We start from the raw sequence: 23,833 nt of genomic DNA on the forward strand, positions 1-23,833 counted from the left end.
AGGCAAGTAAAGTAAGGATGAAGTCTTTGGGAAAATGGATGTTGCAACTGCAGAGCAGGGAGGAAAGCTTATTAACTTGTCTGGAAATTTCAATAAAGGTTTAACAGAAAAAAACATCATGCTATTTGCCTCCCTCTGCCATTCTGTGGTTTCTGTCTCGCTTGAAAGTCAGGAGAGAATGGGGATGCTGCTGTAATGTGTAGCATACACAGATACATCTTTGCAGAAAAAGGAGCCAAGGTATGGAAACTGAACAGCTTTCACTGCCCTGCAGCAGTTTTCTGGACATAAGAACTCCAAGCTGTAATAGGAAAAGCAGAGAGTCATCTGAGGACATGTGGTCAACTTCAAATTAAATAGGATAGCCATTGCAAATGAGGATGCATCTTTTACAGGATGCATCTGGGTGAGCAGGCCAGGACAGTGTTACAAGACACTCAAACACAGCAGCAGACACCACCACACTGTGAATCTGTCTTTGCCCTCTCCTCAACTCCACAGCTCAGGCAGGACAGAAGTAGGACATCTTACCACAGGATGAGCACTCTACGGACTGCAGGTCAGAGATAAGACTCTCTGCTACCACAGTATCTCAAGATATTTAGCATTTCAAAGACTACCAGCTGTATAAGAATGAAATGGAAACAGCATAGGTAATTGTCCCAAGAAAGGAAGAGAAGTACATTGAGTTCACAAGCTTGCTAAAGAGTCAGAGAAATAGTATTCTCCATCAGCTGATGTAATCTTTCTGGTACATGAATGCAACTCCATATTAAGCAGAAAATTAGTCACATCTTAGTTCTGATGATTGTTCTTCACAGCATTTAGAAGGGAAGACATCAGTAACAAGCCAAAATACAATAAATACTGGGTCAAATTCTCCCAACATTGGCCATCTGAAGTAAGCAATGTCAATAGTATAACTGCAGGAGCTTTTTGAAGCAGTAATTTGCAGAAGCCTAGGTAATTGAAGTCAGTATTTTTTCTTTATTCTTTTCATTGGAAAGCTTCCATACGATATAAACAAGCCAAACTGTCTGAGATTTGAAAACAGACCATACCAAAGCCAAGGCTGGTAGAACTTCAGCTGTAAATGTAAGAACAAACTGATGGAAATAATTAAAAAGCATGCTAAAAAATGGAAGCATTATCAGGATGTTTTTTCCATGTGCCATGTTTTTTTCTGCACAGAAGAGTCTTGAAGGCAGTTAAAGGTAGAAAAAAAAACAGAAATTTTGAAGTGCAATTTAAAACAAAAAAAATCAAAAAGGAAATGAGACAAGTAGACAGTGAGCTGTTGTGTCACTGCAACATATGTCCTATGGTACACAAAGATCAAACTGTCTCCATTTAACACTGGAGAAGAAAGAACATAGAGTAAATTACCCAAATATACTGTATGATTATCTTTATCTTCCACTATAGTATATAGTGTTGCTGCAGGCTGACAGTAGAAGCTCAGAGCCATGACCTTTCAAAGATTCACACTTGAGGGGGAGTTTCCATTCCCGACCCCAGCACTGCAGCCGCATGCAGAGTCAGCAGCCCTGTTCTTCCTCACCAGTCACTTCAAGTTTTCAGGTTCTCCCCTCCATGTTCCAAGTCCTGTCTCTGAACACATCCCAGAACTGCTCAGCTCTGTGTTTATTTACAGATTTTACTGGCATTGCTGCCATTCCAAGTGTTACCCTGCAGATAAAGAGACCAAGAAGAGCCCTGACAGTGTCAGCTACCCAGAGACCTGTGCTGCATATGTAGCACCACTATTTAAAAAGCCTTCCTTTCCTAATGAAAACCATTTCACCTGCACTTGGTAAATACTATAGGTTTTTTGGCTATTTTTTTCCCCCTACAATCAGCATTTACTAACTATCCAAAAGAGCCTGAAAGCAACTGTTGGAGCTCTCTGCCTCCTGCCCGCTGGAAATGAGTCAGTTGTAGTGCCTGTATTGCTCAAACCAGCCACCCTGCTGCTGCTGCTAATGCTGGTGCAGCTCCAACAATGCTATCAGGATAGGGAATCCTAGTGTAGAAAGGCTGTTGCTAAGGGGATCTGACACTGTGCCGTCTAACTCTGCTCGGGGCAGGTCTAATCACTGTGGTGCTTTAAAACTACTGATAGTTTTAGAGACTGGCTCACACTTCACCCGCCAGCACTGGCAGAGCTGGAAAAAAGCCATAGCAGCCCCAGGAAATTCTTAGGGCTGTTTTTCTTGTGAGGACAGCAACTACTCAGGGCCAGCATTGCGCTAAATCATTGCTACTGGAGCTCTGCAAGGATGCTTTCTTTCATTGTTGTTTGTCATATTTCCCATGTCTATCTTTGGACATAAAGTTTTTGTTGTGAGGGTCTTATAGCTGCTTTCTCATTTCATTGGTGTAATAGGCTTCTGGGTGGGAGGAGAACCCCAAAAGGACAATAAATCAGGTGAAAGGCAAGGGGAGGGGGATTCCTGGGCTCCCAGATGGGCTGACACACAACTGAGTGTCCTCAGATTTACATGCTCCCTTTCTGGCTGACATCAGAGACTCACATAATTATCCCACTCAGGGCTTTCCAAGAGGGGCTCTTTGTCTCCTGGACACAAGAAAACTGACAATGAGAAACAGGGAGGGTGGGCACAGGCTCATCACTTCAGTGATGAGATTCAAACAGGCTTTGCTCAGAAATAATCCCCCTCCCTCTAGTCCCAGTATCCCAGAGCTGTCTGACTGATGCCTTCTGAAAGCTTTGGCACTAAGCGTCCATCCCAAACATGCTTACAAGGTCACGTTGCTCAGCCCTTTCCTCACCCTGCCAGCTCCTCATTCACTCCAGTCTGCTTCAGCCCCATCCTGCCCAAGCAAAAAATTTCTCACTAGTTTGCTACTGCTTCTCTCTCCTTTCTCACTTTTCCATCTCTGTCCTCACCCAAATGCCCCAGACACAACTGACCTTACCCCAATACCCCTATTAAAGGGAGGCATCAAGAGGTGCGGTCTGGTGTTTAGACATCAAATATATGAGTAGTCTGACTTCAGATGACTTGACCACAGTAACACACAAGGTCTTAAATAAGCCCTTCAGACATCTTCTGTCTTCTACCATTAGACTTCTTGCCTTCTTTTCTCTTACAGTCTTACTAGCACTGGTTCCTCATCTCAGATAACCTGCAGTTTCCAAAAGTCATCTCAAACAGGTCATTTCTTCCTCTATTACAAAGTGTCTAATCTTTCTGCCTCTGCTCTCATTTTTACTCTGGTTTAGTCCACTATTTCTTTTGTGCCATTTGCAAAATGCCTAGTAGATTTAGTACACACAGGTCTTTACCCATCCTGTGGGACTATCATATTCAGCCACAAGGGATTCTTAGTGACAGTAAGAACTCACATGAATCTAGGCAGCACTCTAGGATACAACTGATAAGTGCCACCTCCCATTTGGATGGGACTGACAGTGGTTCCCCAATTAAGTGGAAGATATGTCTCAGAGCTTCTAAGAGACGTGACTGCACTGCAGTGGGGCACCAAGTGTTAGTTTTAATCTAACCAGTACAAACGCCAACAGTGAGACAATATGGCAATGTGAATAATGCCCCCCGATTGTCCTAAGAAGCTTGGATAACCCACAACTGAGACCTTGCTGCAAGTCTGAACAGTTATCAGAACTAAGTACATTAAATCTAGGGCAGAGAAACCTTCCCACCCAACAAGCACAGAGTTCCTGCAGTACAGACATACCCAAAGCCATCAGGTGAGATCAGGAAGAAGTCAAGAACTTGAGAACAGCAACTTGCCCTCACACCATCTTTCCAGAGACAATCCACCAACTTAAAGAGGCAAAAATAATGGGAAAGCAAAGAAAAACCTTTAGGTGAAAGCATTGTTTCTTTTCAAACTCTGTTACTTCTATCTGAAATAGAAGTGAAACAAGATAAACCTAAAAGAAAACTAATCACATTTTTGACGTCTCACCAAGTACACTGATTTATAAGCCAGTTCCTCCTTGCCAATGGGTTATCAAGTTAAAGTTAGAAGTAGATTTCTTTATGGGGTGTTTATTCACCAACTTTTAATGCTATAGAAATAGGTTATCTATGCCTAATCTTGCCATACCAGAGGCTACCAAGAGATGGCACCAGGGTTTCTACATGTTACACGTTTGACTATCTGGAACAATCTTCGTTTATGGTATTTCTGTCCACCTCATCAAGTCTTCATCTATTTTCAAATCTCATCTGAAAGTATTTTTCCTCCTTTGCCTCTACCTCTTAATTTTTCAATTTCTCTCTTCTGCCGCTATTAACAGTACAACGCCAGTAAGTTGTAATTCTGCAGTGCAACTCTATTTACTCTGCAAAGTAGCGCTGAGATACCATCAGTCTGAAATGAGATTTTATAACTTATTAATAATATTAGAACAGGTCATTCTTGGAATGAAATCACACGGACCATAAAAAGAACAGAATGAACTGCATAAAACGGGGACACCTTTGGCTCAGAGCTCATTTCTTCTATTACAATGGCTCATTGCATTGAATTCAAACACTGGGGCTTGTTTACTTATCTCAGTGATGTACATCTCTGCTCCATGCTATCTAAGATAAGGCTGAATAACCACTTGATGTAAGCAAGAGTTTTAAAGGCACTGGCATCATCTCATTCAGAATAATATTTACTAGTTTTATTTAGCAGGAATTTCTAGGCAGAATCACATGTCAATCAAGCCTAGATGGGAAAACATGCCATTTGGTTGTGACATAGCTCAAAAGAAATCTCATCCCCTCCTGTGCATTTTCCACAGGGATCAAATGAACCAAATAGCAATTTGAGAGTAAGCAGGCACTAAGCATTGATTAATTCTGACCACATTCCAGTAGAATTGTTACTTTCCAACTAAATATCCAAACCACTCAACATGATTAATGGCAAAACAGTGACTAACAAGAGGAATTAACGATGATTTGCTTTTGATCTCCTATCAGGAACTGTTGCCAAATAAACAAAGGCAAAGTTGTATGTGAACGATTCCTCAAAAAGAACCAGTTACAGCAGCTCCTGTATCAGGTTGCAGAAGAACTAATCACCATGTCAGTGTACTGAATTTCCCTCATTCTCAAAATATTGGCTGGCAACAGTCACATAACATGTTCTTCTGATCAAGAATAGTGTAACTGAAGCCTTAGGACAATCCATGAAACAGAACTGCAGTAAACATATATGGTGATCAACCAGCAATGGATTATCCTGGATTAGGGCTAAGGAAGCTAGTTGCCTGCATGGAGTCTGGGATGCATTCACAACAGCATATTCCATGTATGTCTCCATCACTCTTAAAAGAGGAGAGAGTTCTAGTATTCAGGTCATTTCTGCTACATTTTCCCTTTCTAAGGGAGACACAGTCAACTGATTCCTTCTGCTGTTAAGGCCACAGAAGAGCATTTTTCCAGTCATTTGGTGATAATGGCAAGTGTTGTCATCTTTCAACACAAGTCTTAAGAGGAGAAAAATCTCTGTTGCATGCAAACCAATTTGCATAGAAAAACAAAGTGTATATTATATATATATATATGTATATTCAGAGCACACTTGTAAGTTAAGGGGATGTATGCTGCTTCCATCTACAGTATTTTCAGGGCCTTTGTATTCTTGGTCAGTCTGACAGTGTCTGATTAAGTAGGGGTTTTTAGTTTAGGTGTACTCCAAAGACATTAACATTTTCCTCTTTGCTTGCTTTCTGTACTCCAGTAAAAAAATTAAAAATATAAAAAAAATCTTCCTCTCAGTTCACATCGTGACAGAAGTATGCAATATAGAAGTCACTTCCTAACCATAGCAATAGCATCCTTATTCCTGCATGCTTCTTATTCACAAGTCACTCACCATCCCAAACCATACCTCAGTATACATCACCAAAAGAAATACATGGGTGGTGTTCTTATTTCCTCCTGCGCTTTGAGCCCTGACACTACTGCATTTTCCAAATCTCCCTCAGCATTCATCCACCTGACCCAACTCTAAATACTCACCACACTTTCCAAGTTATCCACCCTGGACTCACACTCCAGCCAGTGGACATATAAATATTTTCACCCCAAGCTTCCATAGGCAAACTTTTGATCCAGATGAAGATAACCTTGCTCTCCCCCCTCCCCCCCCTTCAATAGGTAAGGGCTTGATAAAGCTACCACAGATGGAATAGTTATGCAAGAGAAATTCCTCCCTTTAATGGAATTTGAGATTCACCACAAGTGTTTGAGGAGCTAAGAACATCCAATAAACACCAAACATTAGAAGATTCATGACTGAATGTCATAAGTAAGGACACTGGACATGAGCAAAGACAGATAATTTCTGCGTGTCACATTTTCTACCAAATTAATTTGGCACTATTCCCAGACGTTGTTATTCACTTTCCACTTTTAATTAAGTAGTCAAACTTCACTAGAACAACCCACTGCAGAAAGCCAAGCTGTGTGAACATTCACAGAAAGCAAGGCTTCTTTTTGTGTGTGTGGTTTTTATTAAAATTCTGATGAGCATTCATTCTTCTTACAATCTGTGGTAAATAGCAGTACTTATTTCTCAGTATGGCAAATAGTTGTACTCAAGAGCTTTGAGAAACAAAGACATCTCAAAAGACTCTAAGTCACTTCTAATAAGACTGCAGGAGTGAGGGTGCCCACCAACATTTGAAGATCAAAGGAAAAGGATAATATAGTGGAGGGAACCACTCAAACACATTTCACATTCACTTCTGAATTTCTGAAGTGATTTTCCCCATATGAAAGAGTCAAATTCTGGATTTTTGTCTTCACTAACTTTGATAATCTATCTGCAACCTGAGATGGCCTAGAGGAGATGGTACAACATGTAGCCACAGGCAGCCCTCAAAATCATGTTTGACATGCTAGCAGTATTGGGAGGATATCTGATGCTTGGCCACCTGGAGGTGGATCCATGCAGAGAGATCCAGCTACAGAGAGCACACATCTGCCAGTGTCACATCGCACATCCATCTGTCTACAGCACATCCAAATATCTCTCAGAACCAGTAAATTGGTAAGATGAGGAAGATCGGTGAAAGGAACATTGGAAAGGGGAAAAGTATAGAAAGTCAGAACATCCAGGGAATAAGTAAGGTGGAAGGTGAAAAGAGCAGGGGTCATTGCACTGTGTGGGGCATCAGGGATGTTACATCAGAGGTGTTGACAGTGAAGATCTGAGCATCCCACCCACACACTTGTGTCAGATATCCAGGGTATTGACATAAACAGAACTGAGAGAAATGGAACATCATCTGGTTTTATTTTAAACTGCTCTTAAAGAAATGTATCAGAAAGCTTTCACTGAAGCACAACAAGATATAGACTCTCCATCTCACTTGGATTTGATGGCATTTAACTCAGGAGTTCTGTTTACTCAGGAGTCCCAGTAAGTGCCATGTTTTTCCCCATGGCTTTTGCTTCAGATATGGTTAGCCGTAGAGAGAACCACACAGTTATGGCACCAGCAACCTGAAGACCTCAGATACCTAACTAAGACCAATAAAGTCCATGAGTCACGGTCTCAGGGGAATCAGAGCTACTTGGCATGCACCTATAGAAGGCCAATTGGAGCACAGGAGACCATTTCTAAATAACCCAGAGCATCGCCACTGAGAAAAATAAATAGAACTATGTATCTTGTTTCCACATCTTAGCTGGCTAAATAAATAGCTCTGATAGTGTGCTCTCCAGGGCAGATTCTTAAAGTGACCTTGGTCATACTGCTGCCTAGGACAGGAGAATGCGGGTGTATCCACCAGAGAAGTGGTGCGTTTTCAGTGCTGCATTCCTGGCAGCTGATCAAAGAACAAGGGTAATCTCAGCCCCCACAGTTGCCGGCTGTTCCTTCCCAGCAGCAAGGCAAATCATGGTGGCATATAGCTATGGAGAGAAGGTATCAAGGACAAATACAAAGGGAGGATCAGAGACTTACAACGAAGATATTACAAGATTTCTCCTGTAGGCAGGTTACTGACCAATGTTCTCTTCAAGTGCCATACTAATAGCCAAAAATAAAGTGTTTTTTTTTTTTTTTTTTTTTTTTGAACAACTCACTATACTAGAATAACTTGGTTCAGATTTCATAGACCTTTGGAAAAGGCTATGCAGTTCCTTCAAGTGAGATGACCAGCAACACATACTGAACCAGACAAGGCATACACCCCCCGCTTATACTTTCTCCCCCATCTCAAAAAGCCCACACATAAAAGCCCCTCCACAGTAACCCTACAAGTTTTAAACTACTCAAAATGTAGAAGTACATTTTTTACACATACCTCCATTTGTTGGTGAACTGTAAAGATGCTTGGGATTTTCAAACAACAGCTACTTATTACTACCAAGAAAGAATATTGGTAACTGATTCTGTAGACAGGAATTCTAGTCTTAAGACCTACATTCTTGCCAGCAATATCTCTTTAAACCACTTTCCCCAGTGAGCATGCTGTTCCCAAAACAGACTGCAAACAAACAGTCCCCAGTGAATAATAGGAAACTAGTGCCTTTAAATAGGTTGCAAGTGCTTTTTAAAACAAAACAGTTTAGTGTGCTTCTTCTGACGTAACACAGCCTGTCTCCATTGCACCATTGATCTTCTCAGCTGCTTTTACTTATTAAATGAAACAACCAGCTTTGACCTCCAGGCAAGCTAGCTGAGTGGCTACTAGGCTTCAGCTGATTTATGGTTCTCGCAGGCTAAACCATGTGTTGATGGGAGCTAAATCACCTTTTTTCTAAGCTTTAACAAAGGAAATTTTTGAGACTGTATTTTTTGCTTGTCTTTCCAGAGACAAGCAAAAATTTTCCCCCTCAAAAAAAATAGTTTAAGAGTTGTTCAAAACAATTTTTGGAGATGAGATGAGAAGAAACAAACACCAAATATTGCAAGTTGGCATTCTGTACCTCTAAATAAATCTCAGCAAAAAGCTAATCTAGAAATGTGTGACATACTAAGGATGTCCCCCCAAAGGAAGATGCAAATGGGAAAAGAAGCTTTGCACAAAAATATTTAAAAAGCTGTCAGGCACTCAGTCCCATTGCTTAACAAAGAACTGATACAGACCCAAGTTCCATTACACCCACATCCGGACTTATGAGGCAGTCACACACGTAGAGTTAACCCTAGTCTAATCATAGCCAACACTTTGGGAAAACAGGAAAACCAGGGAATTGAGTGGAATTTGCTTACTTAGTTAAGTTAATGGACCCATCAGTCATTTTTGGTTGCTTCAGAAGTCCAACTCTGGAACTAACTCATCCTGGGCACTACTGCCATTTCCAGGCTCCCTGAGTCTTAAAGATTAAAGTTGTAACATGAGGCCTGATGGGAATCTTGAAGAGTGCTCAGATATCCTAAGAATAATGCTGTAGCAATAATATTATTTGAGTTGGGTGATATCCTAACTGTTCCTGTGCAGGAACATCCTGATATCTTACATTTGGAGAGACCATGTAGAGGAATCACAGGTATGCTGGCTAAGAGAGAACTGAAGCTGAGAAGCAGTTCCAGGTACTTAGCACCACACTAGAAAGCCAAAACTGCAGACAAAAGTGAGTTGGCCTCCGTTAACAAGGCAGCTGCAGGAAGTCATACATCTGCTGGGCCCACTCACTATCTTATTTAGCAAGACAAACTGTTCATTTTTTTATAGCCCCAGACACGCAGGCAGAACTGGAAGACTGCGGCATTTAGCAAACAATAGTACCATGTGTTGATGTGCAAGTTCATAAAGTGTTGTTAGTAGGAATCCCTTCCCTTACAGTGTATTGTGTAAGTGGCAGTGTTGGGAGAACTGGTACTAATCTTTGACAATTATGCCAGGATGGACAAGATTTATTAGACTCCTCATCCAGGGTGACAGGTCCACTTCCCAACTACAGCCGTGCATGAAATGGTCAAACTGTTGTGCAATGTCTGTCCACCTACCTCTCACCTTCACGTCACGCCCAGCTAATTCCTCAGTAACCACCAGCCATGAACTGGACCTAAGTCCATACAGAAGGTAAACCTGACTGATTGTTGCCATGTCCTTGCTCAGACATGCATGAACCAGTCAGTATTATGTGCTCCACATGGCAGAGCATGTCTGAAAGAGACAACCAGCAGGTTCTGTGTTGCTTAAGTAAACCTGATTGTGTGGGCAGAGGTCATAGCGGTAAATTATACATTTTGTTTGTGATGAACAAGCCACAGAAATATGTTATGTCCTTCTGTGGAGGTTTGTTTTCTGTATTAGAAAGTTTGCCTTGAAAGGCATCTGGGGATGTGGCCAGAATCTTGAACTTGAGGAATAATGTTCACCATTGAGACGGAGAAACAAATAGACTTGTCTTCAGAAAAACAACAACAAAAAAAAAAAAAAAAAAAAGAAGTTTGAAATATTTGGAATGGGCTTAAAAACAGACCCAGGTTAATACTAGCAAGAACTGTCATCCTACAAAAATATCATGATGACCTGGTCCCAACTCTCTCCACAATTCCGTTGTACCTGCTCCCAGGCCAGTGGTGACAGGAGGTGCTTGCTAAGGGACAGGCAGGAGCAGTTTGCTGCTGGGATGTGCTTCTCAAAATCCAGTCCTGACTGGAAAATGAAGGACGATACCTTGCAATCAAACTGCCATCACAATATAGGGAACACTACAAATAAATGGCCACCAGCATGAATCATATGATGAATCACAGCACAAGCATGTCCTTCAGGGAGCTATTTCTGCTTCTTAAAAAACTCTGCAGATTTAAAGTGAGTGGAAATTGTGCATCCAATTCTGATTTCTTTGCTTTTTCAAGTGGAACCAAAATTTTATTTCTTGCTGGCCAGGAAAGATGAGTTCCCTTGTGGCTACTGCCTACCTGACTGTCCTGATGTGTCGCTTGCTGTAGGGGGTGATGACTTTGAAAAGCAGCTCCATAGCTCCATTGATGCCAAGCGTGGTTCCTGCAGTAACTGAAGCAACAAGAGAAAAGCAGTCAGCTCTGAAGCAGGTGGTCTTCAATACTGTGTTTAGAATGATGCAGGGAAGGGAGTAGCTGCCCTTGGGGCTATGTGCAGATTTATATGGGCTTCCAACTGGACTTGAAAGATCATTTTACAGGCACAGAAGTGCAACACAGAGCTGTCTGTGGACACACCCTGAGACAAGGGCAGACAAAAATGAGTTCTCAGATTCTTCACTTCTTCTGAGCTCCCCAAAACCTCTTTTCCAGTGGATACTGTACTCTCCAGAGAACAAATAATAGTTAAATAGGTTCAGGAAAATGGAAGGGCTCAAAATCTTCCTGCATTTCCCAGAGGCAACTCCATGCGGATGGCTTATTTCACATGGGTACGGAGGGCTGAATTTTCTTTCTGTGCTATTACTCAGCAGTTTGGAAGTATATTTTTGGAAGGGGTGCTTCAAGTGCAGCCTAATTTCAGCTACCTTTAGTCTTTCACTTGCTAGCACACCAGGAGCTTGTATAGATAGATTTTGCAATTGATTCTAAAAATCCCCAGTGCAGCCAGAAGGTGTTTAGCCAGGCCTTACCACTATGAGCCAGGTTCTCTGTGTAAAGAAGGGGTAAAAAAAGCTCTAGAATGTTAAATGCAAGAGAACAGGGTGAAGGGATCAGTAATCAAAAACAGCCAGAGGGACACCTGGCTGTCTGCCCACTGGTAGGTTTTGCCTATTTTGTAAATATTTCCTGGTGATCATTAGAGAGCTGCCAGAGGGCCCATCATCTCCTGCTGTCCTACTGTGCCTCCGCCAAGTTGTCCGGTGATGGAAAGCCTTGCGTGGCTTGCCAACTACTTTCACTGTAGCTGGTGATTCATTAGAGACAGGGCAGTGGACAAGGCATCTTGTACTCATCCTGCCCCAGAGTGGGAGGTGGGCTGCCACATACAACTGGTGGCAGAGACCGTGAAGGGAGAAATCCAGGTCAAAGAAGCATGACAAGGATTTATCTTTTCTGCTTTCATGCCTAAGCACTCTCAGAGTTTTATATGCTTGCAGATCCTCTCTAGTTCTACTCCATAAAAATAATTTTTAAGGTAGGGAGTACGTGATCTCCTAGTTTGGTACCACATCCTCACAAACCTTCACCTAACCTCCCTTGCAGCTTTCCAGCTGGGCTGCAGAGACCACAGAGTCAAAATTAGTTGGACAAGGTGGAAGCACAGCTGGTGAGGTGGAGATACCTGGAGAGCAACAGAGCTCTGTGAAGGAACAGAGGATGGGTTCTAGAGGATGGGTAGAGTAAGGGGCTTGACTTGAACAGAAAGGAGGCCAGGCTGCAGTGCACATCCTGGAACCTCTGCAACATCTGCAGCTGAAATGGATGCAGGTGCACAGAAGCAGGGAGCAGCGATAGGTGTAGATCATAATTTTGGGTGGGAGGCAGCACACGGTCATGATCATAGCTGTGAGACCCAAATAAAGCGACATTTTAGCTTCTGGCCTTGGCTGCACTTTCAGCCAGACTCAGCCTTTTAAATGCTGTCTGTTGCAGGGAGAGAGGTTGAATGTTGAGGCTTGGCTGCTTGCCTGAGAAAGCCCATTGCATGAAACTAGCTCCTGTACAGCTTGGAAGGACCTGCAGGGCTAGGAGCCAGGAATGCTAAATCTTAGGATGAAGGCTGCAGGCAGGATGGTTGTCAGGAGTTATCTGCAGGTGAAGGAAGCAGGGAGGGAGAGGAAATGGTTGGAGTGAGCAAAGGGAAACTTGTGCTGACAAACTCAATGCTCTATAGTAGGGAAAGCCTGTATGAATTTGTAATGATCCCTGGAGAGAATACTAGAAATCTCATTACTTGAGTTGTTTAATATGAGGGTATAGAAAAAAAAAAAAGAAGCTGGAAGAGTGCATGAGGGGAATACTAAGACAGAAGACCAGGTATTAAGTTCCCAGCTCTAATATGTACTTCCTGAGGGACCTTGAATAAGTCAATGATTTCCCTCTGCCTCTTTCTCCACCTGCATTTCCCTTGATTTTGGAGCTGCTCTGAGGAAATGCATAGAGCCTTAAGGTACCTAAGTCTCAGCGAAGGAGTTGACTGTGTATATTATGGAATAGGAGATCGTTATTGTGAATATTTTTTCACTATAGCACTTACGCTTTCATAGTCTGTAAATGAAATACACTGTATAGACCTTTTGGGGAATATCTCTTTCTAGGACTGTTCTGACTTTTCAGTCCAATTCTGTATATTCACTTGCCTTAAACAGGAATTAGGTTTATTTAATCTGAAATGAAATGTTTATTGTCCTTTCCCCGATGAGGAAAGGAGGAAAACCCAGGTACTCACCATTAGAAGCACAAACCCGCAGGACCCAGAGGCAGTGGGTGAGGTTCAGGTGGTGGCCCATGTTTTGTCTTGTCAAGCTCAGGATTACTTCAGTTGCTTCTGCCTTCTGTACTTTTAGCCCAAACTTCCTATCTGTGAAGAGCATACCAGAATCAAAATTATTATGAAGAGCAGGCCACTGCAGCAGTGTTTTTAAGCATACTTGGACCACACCTAAGCTGTGATCTCATAACACAGTTATTCAAATGAATTGGTGTTATTTGAAGATTGCACTGAAAACAGAAAAAAAAATATTGTATTTACTCACAATTACCACATACAAAGAGAAATTATATTTTAAAATTTCACAGTTTCTTTCTTTCAGCTAGAAGGCCAACCTAAGGCACACCATGGTTGAAATCTGTGCAAGAAGCAGCATTGTGTGCAAGTACACTTTCCCTGTCTTGTCAAAAGTTTTCCAACTGGCCAAACCATAGATGACCTGGATTTCCAAAGTAGAACTTCCTCCAAATAATCTCACAGTGCTCTATCAGTGCTGTTTATTGTCGGGCCTGCCCATGAATTTTGAGGTTCCCCCACCCACCTAAGCATTCCCACCATGCAGCAGTACCTCGTTGGCCAACCCTGGCCAGGAGGCGAAGCAGGGGCAGGAGAATGCTGTGGTCGGGGGGCTCGGAGCGGGCAGCAGAGATGAGGGCCTGCAGCAGGGCCTCACTGCCCCCTTTGCTGATCATGTACTGAATTCTCCGTCCGGTCCCTAGGGAAAAGAGGGCAAGAGTAAAAGGCTTTGATCAGAGCATCTCTGCCCCAGAGCCACAGTTATAGATAGCTTTCAACCTGCACAATGCATACAAAGGCCTTCCTGTGTTGCTTTATTGTTATAAACCCCAGGGCGTTTGCAGATTTGACCTCTTGGGTGCCCCTGGACTGGGGACGTGACTCATAGTTGTGTGGTGAAACCATTGTCTCTGCTTCTTCTTGCTCCAGCGGTCATTACTTTTACAAACCCATGTCCTGCTGAAGTTTGTCATTGTGCATTGAAATGCAGCAGAGAGGAATAAGCAGAGACACCAACAGATTTCAAAGGAGCAGAAGGCTCAGTGATCTTTTCTTAGATATTGGAAATTGAACCAGCAAAGGAATAAAGCTCTGGGTGTCTGCCAAATGAAGAGGAATCCTAGGGAAGCTTTGGAGACAGCTTTCAAACAAATCTATGTCTCCAAAGCAACCCCACACTAATCCTGTGAGCCCCACTGCATCAGCAGTGGCCCGTGTGCATTTCTGGCAGCTGTGTCAGCTCTCCATGGTTGGTGGAAGCTGCATGTTCAGCCCTCAGGACACCTGGAGGGGAGATGGTACCTCCTCTCCTCAAGTAGTCAATCCTTCCGTCTAATGAATTCAGAATGATTCTTCAGGGCTTCAAAAGAGAGATTCAACTGGACCGGTGTTGTCTGTGATGGGGCTGTGAGGAGTGGGTAATGCAGGAGGCTTCAATTCTTGCCAGTGCAGCCTAGCATCTCAGTTGGATTGAAAATTGCTTAGCAAAAGACATTTTTGAGGTGGAGCAGCAGGAAAAATAAACATTCTTTCAGTTCTTGTGCCAGTTCACTTATTTTTTCACGTTGCTTGGGCACATGCAGCAACATGTCATCCCTGCAGCCCTGAGGTGAAGATGCCGATGGGAAGGTGATGAACTCTCTCCATCAGAGTCCCTGCGGTTCAGGAAGTTAGGTTCCTCTCACCGTCTCACAACCCACCCTCCAACAGCACGGGTGAATATTTCTGGTTGTTGACTGCCAGGAATTATGAAAAACCTTGAAACTCATGGGCTTATTTTGAACTAAAATCAATAGAGATTTTTTGCCCTTTTTTTTTTTTTTTTTTTTTTTATAACTTAGAACAAAAGTTCGGGTTTTTGGACATAGAAGTAAGCACTGGGTAGCTATAGGTACAATTCATATTTTGTTCACCCTGCAAACACCTGGCTGAGTGTACACAGATCTGAATTCCCTGCCCTGCTCAAACAACCCCTGCCTGCCCCTAGCCTGCAGGCATTGCCCCAGAGCTCAATTCCTTACCCAGAGAGAGCAGGTCAGTGAGGACGCTGAGAATATTCAGCATAACATCCTTGTCACAGGAGCTCTGAAATGGAAACACACCAAATTTAGGGACAAAATCAGAACAGTGAACTTCGTGCTACACCGGGCTGCAGTGCCTCATGCGGTGCAGAGGCACCCATATCCTTGTTTGGATACCGAGTACTTTTTGTGCCATCTGTCCAGTGAATATGTGCAGCCATACTGATAACACATTGTAAAAGCCTCTGACAGACATACTGATCATACCACACAATATTTAATACACAGTAGCATTTCTGAAGAATTTACATCTAAATTCCAAATTACATCTCTTTTTTTTTTTTTCTTTATCACACAGCAATGTTAAATGTGGGGTGGTTTTCAATGAGAACTTCTTATTGCAGCACCTGGAAAAGAATAACTTTAAATTATATTCATCTCATTTACAAGAAAATTACCCTGTCTTTACAGTTTTACAGCTAAAACCACATGGAAACCTGGAGTCTGGGGAGCAGAAAGATGCCCTAAACTTATTTTTAATCAAGTCTGAGTAAGCACCAGACCCTGCCATCACACATTCTGCTTTAGATTCACTTTAAATTTTTCTCTAGAGGAAATCAGATACAGTGTACTCATGGAGAAGGGAACACATGATATCTACCATCCATCTGTGTGATACACTAGACCTCTGCTTGAATCCTCCTCCAACCAGATTTCATTGCTGAGACTGAGGAATTAATCACCAGTCTGTATTGTTGTATGCGAGATCTGGGTTAAGTTCTAGATCTCTTAATATCCGTAAAGATAAAACACAACACAAAGGAAATTTCCAGTATAATAGAGAAGTTTCATTTGTGTAGCTTCGGTCCTGAATAACATTAGGTGTTTCACATAAGCTATAACGGAATCACTGTATCTCCCATTAAGTTATTAAAATAGGATAATACCTTACATATCTTACACATGGCTCCTATATTTCTCAATGTTGAAATGCTTCAGAAACTTAACCTACTCGGACTTATTCTGGATATATGCAATTATTTCACCAGCCAAAACGACTCAACCATTCTCTGACACATTTAACATTATGGAACAGATGATATAGGACAAGGAATCAAGAAGTAACACCTAGCAAAAAGAAAGTGTGGAAGGAATATTTGGAAAATCTACCTAATTCAGATCTTTAATAATGACTACTATTAATGCAAGCAGACTATTTATTTCCAGTGGATCCCTGCTAAAGTCACAGCACAAGCTGAAATGGTGCTGCAGATGGTGTAGCTAATTAGGTAGCTCCGTGGCATACCCTTTCACTGCTATAGTGCGGGAAGATGTGCCCTGAGTGAGACACAGGAATGAAGCATATGAATATGCTTACATATGCTTATATGCATATAAGAATATGAACCTCATTGAAACCAAAAGCGTCGGTATGATGGTCGTTCTTTCACAGCCAAGACAAAGAGAACGTATGACTTTAACAAAATCTACTAACTCTTGTTTCAGCTTCACCTTAGAGAGCCTTTCCAAATCCAACTTACTGCCTCAAGGGACCACACAAGGGAAAGAAAGCTTTTTTTTTTTTTTTTTTTTTTTGAGAGAGAGAGTAAAGGCTGCAGTAGGGTCAGAGTGGCTACGAAGGCTATGAATACCGTTGCTTCTTGGTAACGTATAGTTTCAGTCACATGATAATCCTGCTAATTGGTGTCTTTGTTCATTAGTCCACAGTCCTGTGCTGATTTGAGTCTCTTGATTTCAGAGGAAATAAACAGTGATCAGAGTTCGCTTCCCGAGTTCCTTGGCATTTTTTATCATAGGGACTTAATAGTCAGGAGCAAGCTGTCAGGGGTGATGAGTATCCACCAAATTTACTGACTCCAGGAAGAGTTACAGTCCTCAGCACCTTTTTAAATATCAGTGTTGACTGTCCTCTGGTTTTGTCTTGCTGCCTCTCAGTATCCCTTTCCTCTGTAGGTGGATGGATTACACATTAAGGTTTCAGTAATGAAGTCTTCATTGATTTATGCTCCTATTACACTGGGCTGTTTATTTTAACTGATTGGATTGTGGGTTTCCTAAGCCATTAACACAAATAGTGATGACATAAGATATCCTCTGACTTTCCATGCGCTTTATCCAGGGACACGGATGAACAAAGAACTTGAGGGGATATGAAAGATCAACCTTTAAAGTGTGCAAATAGGAGTTGGGTGATATTGCCAAATATTTTACCTGAGTATTTACTCTTGGTATTTTAACACTGAAACTCTAATTGTGTTGGTGCACCATCAGTCCCCTTCCTCCAGTGCACTAATAAGGGAATTGGAGGGCTTGTGTGTTTGCTGAAACAGTGGATAAACCCCTAGTCCCATTAGAAATTATAATATATTTCCCACTAACTTTAGTGGCACCAGGATTTCAACCACTGAATAATACAGAATATCACAGAGGAGTACAGCTCCAATTTATAATAGCCAGCCAGAAATATATATATAAATATTATACACGTGATATATATATATATGTGAAATATAATAATATATATATATATAAAGCTCTAAAAGCTCTACAGTTGCTGTTGTCTTACAAGATGACAGATTGCCTGTTGAATATGAGAGCTCAGATTTTGGCTATTTAGCTTGCTATTTTCTAAAATATCAAAGAAATCTGGACAATGAGTTCAAGGAGAATTAGTTGTTTAATGCTCATACCAAACTGTGGAAGAATTGCCAACAAATTCATTCATAAAAAATATTCAGTAAATCTTTTTGAACAGTAAATACAAATGAGAAAATCACAACTTGTGCCTGATCTAAAAAAGATGAATAGGGTAATTTCTTTAATGCAAATTACTTACCCAGCTCTGGTTAAAATAAACACATTAGTTATTTTTATTGAAAGATATGTTTGACTGCTCAAGAACAAATGGTAAGCAAGGAGAGAAGTAAAATTCCTCTTGCTAAATATTTTCCATTCCTGCCAGCACTTACGAATGTTACATACAATATCTGTACGCGCACAGACTAATGAAGATGCATTCATGGTATATGGGTGGAATGAGAGCAGAGAAAAGTTCCCAGAGGCTCAAGTTAGATTACAAAATCGCCAGCCTCCTGCAGGATTTCACTAAAAGGATTTAGAGTCAGAGCCAAATTGTTACCTATTAACGACAGCCTGTAACTGCCTTTCACGGCTTGCAGCTGGACAAGGTCTAAAGTAACAAAAAACATCACTTAAAATATCAAGCATGGCTGTACTTTTTGGCCAGAGCCCCTCATCTTAGCCTTACTTCAGTGAAGCCTGCTGTTTTTCTCACCCAACTGGGAGTATCACAGGGCTGAGTTCAGATGCATTTAATCAGCTTCTGGCTGATAGTTCCTCTCTGAGACTTTTCTGAGCTGTTTCGGGGAATTAATCCCTGAAACACCAGGGCTTTGGATAGCTTGGCTGAAGCTCCTCATACATAAACAGCAGAGGAATGGAGAAAGCCAGGAATAAAAAATACCCCAGCATATAGGCATTGATACATCCAGGCAGCAAATGATTAGTTAGTGACATTGGGTTTGGAGGACAACAGCTCCATCCCAAGATCCTTCTGAATGGCAGCTCAGATTATTTTGCTGACCCACAAGTATGCAGGGAAGGAGTTCCAATCTCCTCATCCTGCTCTTGGGAACACGCCAAGAGAAGCTGTTATTTACTCAAGACAAGATTATAAAATTGCAACTAAGCCACAGAACCAGGTAATCTAATTTCAGCAGGGAAGTATCCTGGGATTTTTTCTCCAGGCTTTGAAGAGCCACCAGAGATTATTTTTCCTGTCCAACCTGAAGGACAGTGCCTATGGGTGCAGTTCCCCTGTTAGCGCTTCCCTAAAATGAAGAATTCCCCAAAACTCAGTCATTTCTGTAGCTCTCGGGCTTTCATATCTTTTGCCCAAAGGTATGTATTCCTCCAACTAGGATATGCAAATTAATGAGAGTGTGTACTGTGAGTCTAAGCACTGTGGCTGAAAAAAAAAAAAAGAAGAATGCCCAGTAAGAAATCATACAATATTAATTTGTGCAGCATGATATTTACTAATAAATATTTTATTTGAGGAAAGAAGTACAAAGCTGTTATTCCACCCGCAAAAATTACGAATGCAAAATTAAAGTAACTTCTGGAAGGCAATGGATAACGTGTTTTCTAACAATGCTCCTATTAAATTAATTGTTGGCTGTAGTCCCACGAAGCTGTGTGACTACTTGAAAATAAATATATAAATATATAAATGTATGAATATATAAATATATGAATATATAAATATATTTATCTATAAATATATAAATAAAAGATCTGGGCTAGCACACTTCTAGAGTTGTTTTTTTTAGAGAGAGGCTGAGGAGTAGGATGTCCAGTTCCAAGTTTTATTTGTTTGTTTGCTTGTTTTTAAATAGCCTGTTTCTAAATAGGGAAGCAGGATTTGACATGTTCAAAATACATCCTTCTTTCTTCTCTTACCCTTAATAAATACACTCACACAAATAGCAGCAGTCAGAAGCCTAACTGTCTGTGTAATGACACTCGCATCTGCAAGAAAATTCCTTGTTCTCCGCATTCAAAGTCTTTGGAAGACAAAACTAGGTGCAAAGTTACACTTACTAAAACCAAGACTAGGTTAGGGGCTGAGAAGGATTAGTCCTCACTCTCTCCTGAGACCTCCAGAAAAGATAGGGCTGCTAATAATTGCATTAACACCTAAATCAGAGGCTCCCTTCCTGATGTTCTGCTGCCAGCGAGGCAGAGGTGTGCCCCAGACCCAACTGCTCTGCCCCGCTGGTGTTAGGGGTTTGGCAGCTGGACGTCCTCCCACACCTAGCTATCGGATCTTGCAATAACTGCAAAACCAGGTTCAGCGCCTTACGTTCTGCGCCTTGCCAGAGTAAATTGCTTTTTCTAATTTAAGTGGAGCTAAAAATCCATGCTAAAATAAGAGAAGAAAATACCCTGGAGAGTTCCTTGCCTGTGTACTCCCATCCTTAGCTTCAGTATTCAGTGAGCTAGCTCTGATTTCTTCTTGCTGGGAGGTTATTGATAGTATTGGATATGCGGAGGTTTGGAAAATATCATTATTTCCAAGGGGAAAAAATGTGTTCAGGCATCTCTGAAATTTCACTAGACAACCTCAGAATAAGGGAGTGTTGCAACTCAGGTGATTACAGATTAAATGTTGTTATTACTGAAGCATTTTGTTAGATTCCTAACATCATCCAGCGTTAGAAGATTCCCAAGAAGTCACAGTTCTGTTCCTCCTCTCCCAAAATGTCCAAATGTCCTCAGCATCACCACCATCTTCTGTGGTAAACAGCAAGTGCATTTGTCTGGGCTAACCTGGGTTTCCTCTGCTCAGGAGTCAGATAGGCCAGGAAACTCCAAGGAGATGTGGAAGAGAAGAGGTCTATTTAAAGATGCAGAGAGGAGGACCTTGCTGCTAGGATAGTGTCCTAAGTGACCTCCTTAATCCCGCAAGAGAGGCATTCACAGCTGTGTGGGATCATGTAGCCCTCAAACTGTATGCTGGGCGGCCAAGGGGCCTCCAAGAACAAGACAAGCAGTCCGACTGCTCCTTGCTCCTGTCAGTGAGCTTTGCTTGCTCCTGCACGCCCCTGCCTGGCATGGCTGGTGCCCTCTCTACCCAAGCACCAGCCTTTCTCGTTCCTACTGATGCTCACTGCTGATGCTCAAGCAAGGCTCTATGCATCAGCCCAAAGCAGCAGCTGTGGGTTTTGTACCAAGGAATACAGCAAAAACTCATTAAAAATGTCCATCTGTGGCTTGATGCAGTCAAGTGTGTGGATTTCTTACAAACTCCGTTGCCCTGAAGGTTTGTTTTTCTCATCTTCGCTTGCACTTGGGTGTGATAACCTGCAATTATTTTATTTTTTCAATAAGACACCAGATCACAGTTGGGTTCAGTAATTAGGTGCCATTCACAATGGATGGCAGATCATCCAGGTGTCTGGGCAGAAACAGTGCCTCAAAGCCAACTCCTTACATGTTATTGTACAGGACTTTGCTCCCGTTCATTGAGCTTCAGGGCTTGTTCTCAAAGGATATGTGCTACACTCTGTGGGAATGAACTGCCACAAGGCAGACATGGGCAAAGTCCAAACTTATATCTGAATGTCTTCAAAACACTGAAGGTGTTGAGATGTAACAGCTTGGCGTGAGCTGATCTCTAGCCAAAATAACTTGGTGAATAACATGGTAGAAATCATCTGTGCCAAGGAATCTTACTATATTTAATGCAATAAATTGCACTAACATAACACCTTTCATCACAAGATCACAGATTTCTTTACAAATATTAATTAACACCTGCCCCACTGCATCCTTCATCAAGGCTATCAGATTCATTGTCCCTTGTTTTTTGCTGGTGGGAAATATCACCTACTGGTGGGAAATTCACTTAGGCATCACCTAAGTGAGTTGGTGGCAAAACCAGGGGCAGAGCTCAGACAGCTAGTCCAGTGAGAAGCACAAACGCTTTCTGCACAGAGGCATTACAGCTCTCAACTTCCCAGCAGTAAGTGAAGCAGAAAAAAAATATCTCCTGCAAGGAATCTGAATGCTACACTGGGAGAAAAAACGGGCTACTCACCATCAGCACATCCTAGCCCTATTTTTGAAGCGATATTCATCCTCATGCCCAAGGATGCGGGAGATGCTGCACATCTACACAGGAGCTAAGAGGCACATAGATCGTGATTTTGCCTGCTGCATCACGAAGTCTCCAAGGTGTTTCACCTCACTTCAGAGCAAGGCTGTTCATCATCTGTGCCACACCGTTAGCATGTCACACTAATACAACATGCTCACATCCAGATATCTGCAGGAATTATGCCCTGATAGACTGCAATTTCTTGGATGCCTTTAGCAAAGGAAATTGCTTTTTTCTTTCCTGCTTTTTTCTCATGCCAAAGTTCTCTCTATGTTCTAAAAATAAAAAAATAAAAAATATATTGTCCTTGTTCTTCCTGATACAAAGTTCCTTTGTGTCACTTCCTCCTCTCACTAATGCATCTCTAATAGAGCAATTACTTTATTATGCAGAACCAGTGGTAAAACACATTATTATATAACTTTAAAATGCTTCTGTCAAATTGGAAGTGTTAAAAGAATGAGGAAACTTTGAAATAAATCAAAACACGTGATATTCTGCAAAAGGCTTTTAGATGTTCCCTTGAATATTTCTAATGTTCTTTCTGTAATTTCTACTGCAGATAAATTCTCAGAGGTTTCATCTCCTATTCCACAGTAAGTTGCCTCTGACACCTAAAGATTTTGACTGCATTTAATGTTATACCATTCACATTTTTCTTTAAAAAAAAAAAAAATCCAGTGCCAAAATTATCTGAGTATGTGTCTTTCATGCTCTCTTAATAAGATTTTATATAGCATTAACTATTCTTGCAAAACAATTTCTATATGCATGCTAGCACCTACTGTTTGTCGGTGTTTCTTGGGTTTATTCCTATACTCCATATTGCTTCACCTGTTACTGAAATAGTTTAAAATATTAACGTTTCATTCAAATGCTGCTCTGTTACAGCTACTTAACACAACGGCCACCCAAACTTAATAAGGAGGAATCTGTGTTTTCCATTCAGTGTAGTTTTCTTTTCCTCTACTCATGATGAAAGAGCATCACGAAACACGCTACAATTTTTCTTTGTGAGATTTCATGGGCGCCACTCCAGAGTATACTCTGTCTTTCAAAGAAGAAGTGGATTTGTAAATTAACAAAGATTTTTTTTTTTTTTTTTTCCCAAGCAAAGGCATTTCTCAAAGTACAAGTGAGCTTGGAAAAAATCCAGCTGTACTTGCTTTTTAATAAAACCATAGGTTTTGAATACCACAGCAAATGTAAGCATGTGCAGGTGGGAGTAAAAGACCATAATGAAGATACCACTGTCCTCGTCTTCTCTGTGGCATTCCTGCTTAGGCTAGGCACAATAAAACCACGGGAGTAACTGTGTCTACGCTTGGTCTGCCTTGGCACTTCCTAGCGTAATGCTGTGTTCTGCTGGGGCTTCTCTCTCTGTTCCAGGGCAAATGCACCCATTTGTTACAAATTAGGCTGAGATTGACCTGCTAGGCTGAAGAAAAGGAGCACTGTAAGGTATGTTCTGGTTTAGACTGACAGCACGCCTTTCTCTTGCTGAGATAAGTGTCCTTATGTGTCAATCTACCCCGCTTTCAGGAGTGTTTTCTGGAACAGCATTGAAAATGCCTTTAATCAATCAACACTTAATAATGATGATTGAGGTATGGGTAGCAGGGACATACTGCTAATAACTATTGTTAGTCACAGCTTATTTTCGTAGGAGATAGAACCTGAAAGTGAAAATGATGAACCTATTTTTCCCATCCAGCGTAAGTGAAAAATCAAACAACAAACGAA

At 41.6% G+C, this 23,833-nt stretch overlaps 1 protein-coding gene across 5 annotated transcripts in view; it reads right to left on the reverse strand.

Moving 5' to 3' along the window:
- The window catches only part of AGBL1 (ATP/GTP binding protein like 1), a 286,972-nt gene that overhangs the window by 252,241 nt on the left and 10,898 nt on the right, over window positions 1-23,833 (reverse strand). For all 5 annotated transcript variants that reach the window (XR_004753622.1, XM_035336082.1, XM_035336078.1 and 2 more), the window contains exons 2-5: window positions 15,388-15,451; window positions 13,920-14,066; window positions 13,310-13,441; window positions 10,876-10,969 (exon numbers count right to left, since the gene is read on the reverse strand). Coding sequence is in view for 4 of the 5 variants with exons in the window: in XM_035336078.1 (XP_035191969.1) it covers window positions 10,876-10,969; window positions 13,310-13,441; window positions 13,920-14,066; window positions 15,388-15,451 (437 nt within the window). In the remaining variant the exon portion in view is untranslated. The remainder of the gene's footprint in view (window positions 1-10,875; window positions 10,970-13,309; window positions 13,442-13,919; window positions 14,067-15,387; window positions 15,452-23,833) is intronic.

The sequence above is a fragment of the Oxyura jamaicensis genome, chromosome 10 (assembly GCF_011077185.1).
Source record: "Oxyura jamaicensis isolate SHBP4307 breed ruddy duck chromosome 10, BPBGC_Ojam_1.0, whole genome shotgun sequence".
Classification (NCBI taxonomy): Eukaryota; Metazoa; Chordata; class Aves; order Anseriformes; family Anatidae; genus Oxyura; species Oxyura jamaicensis.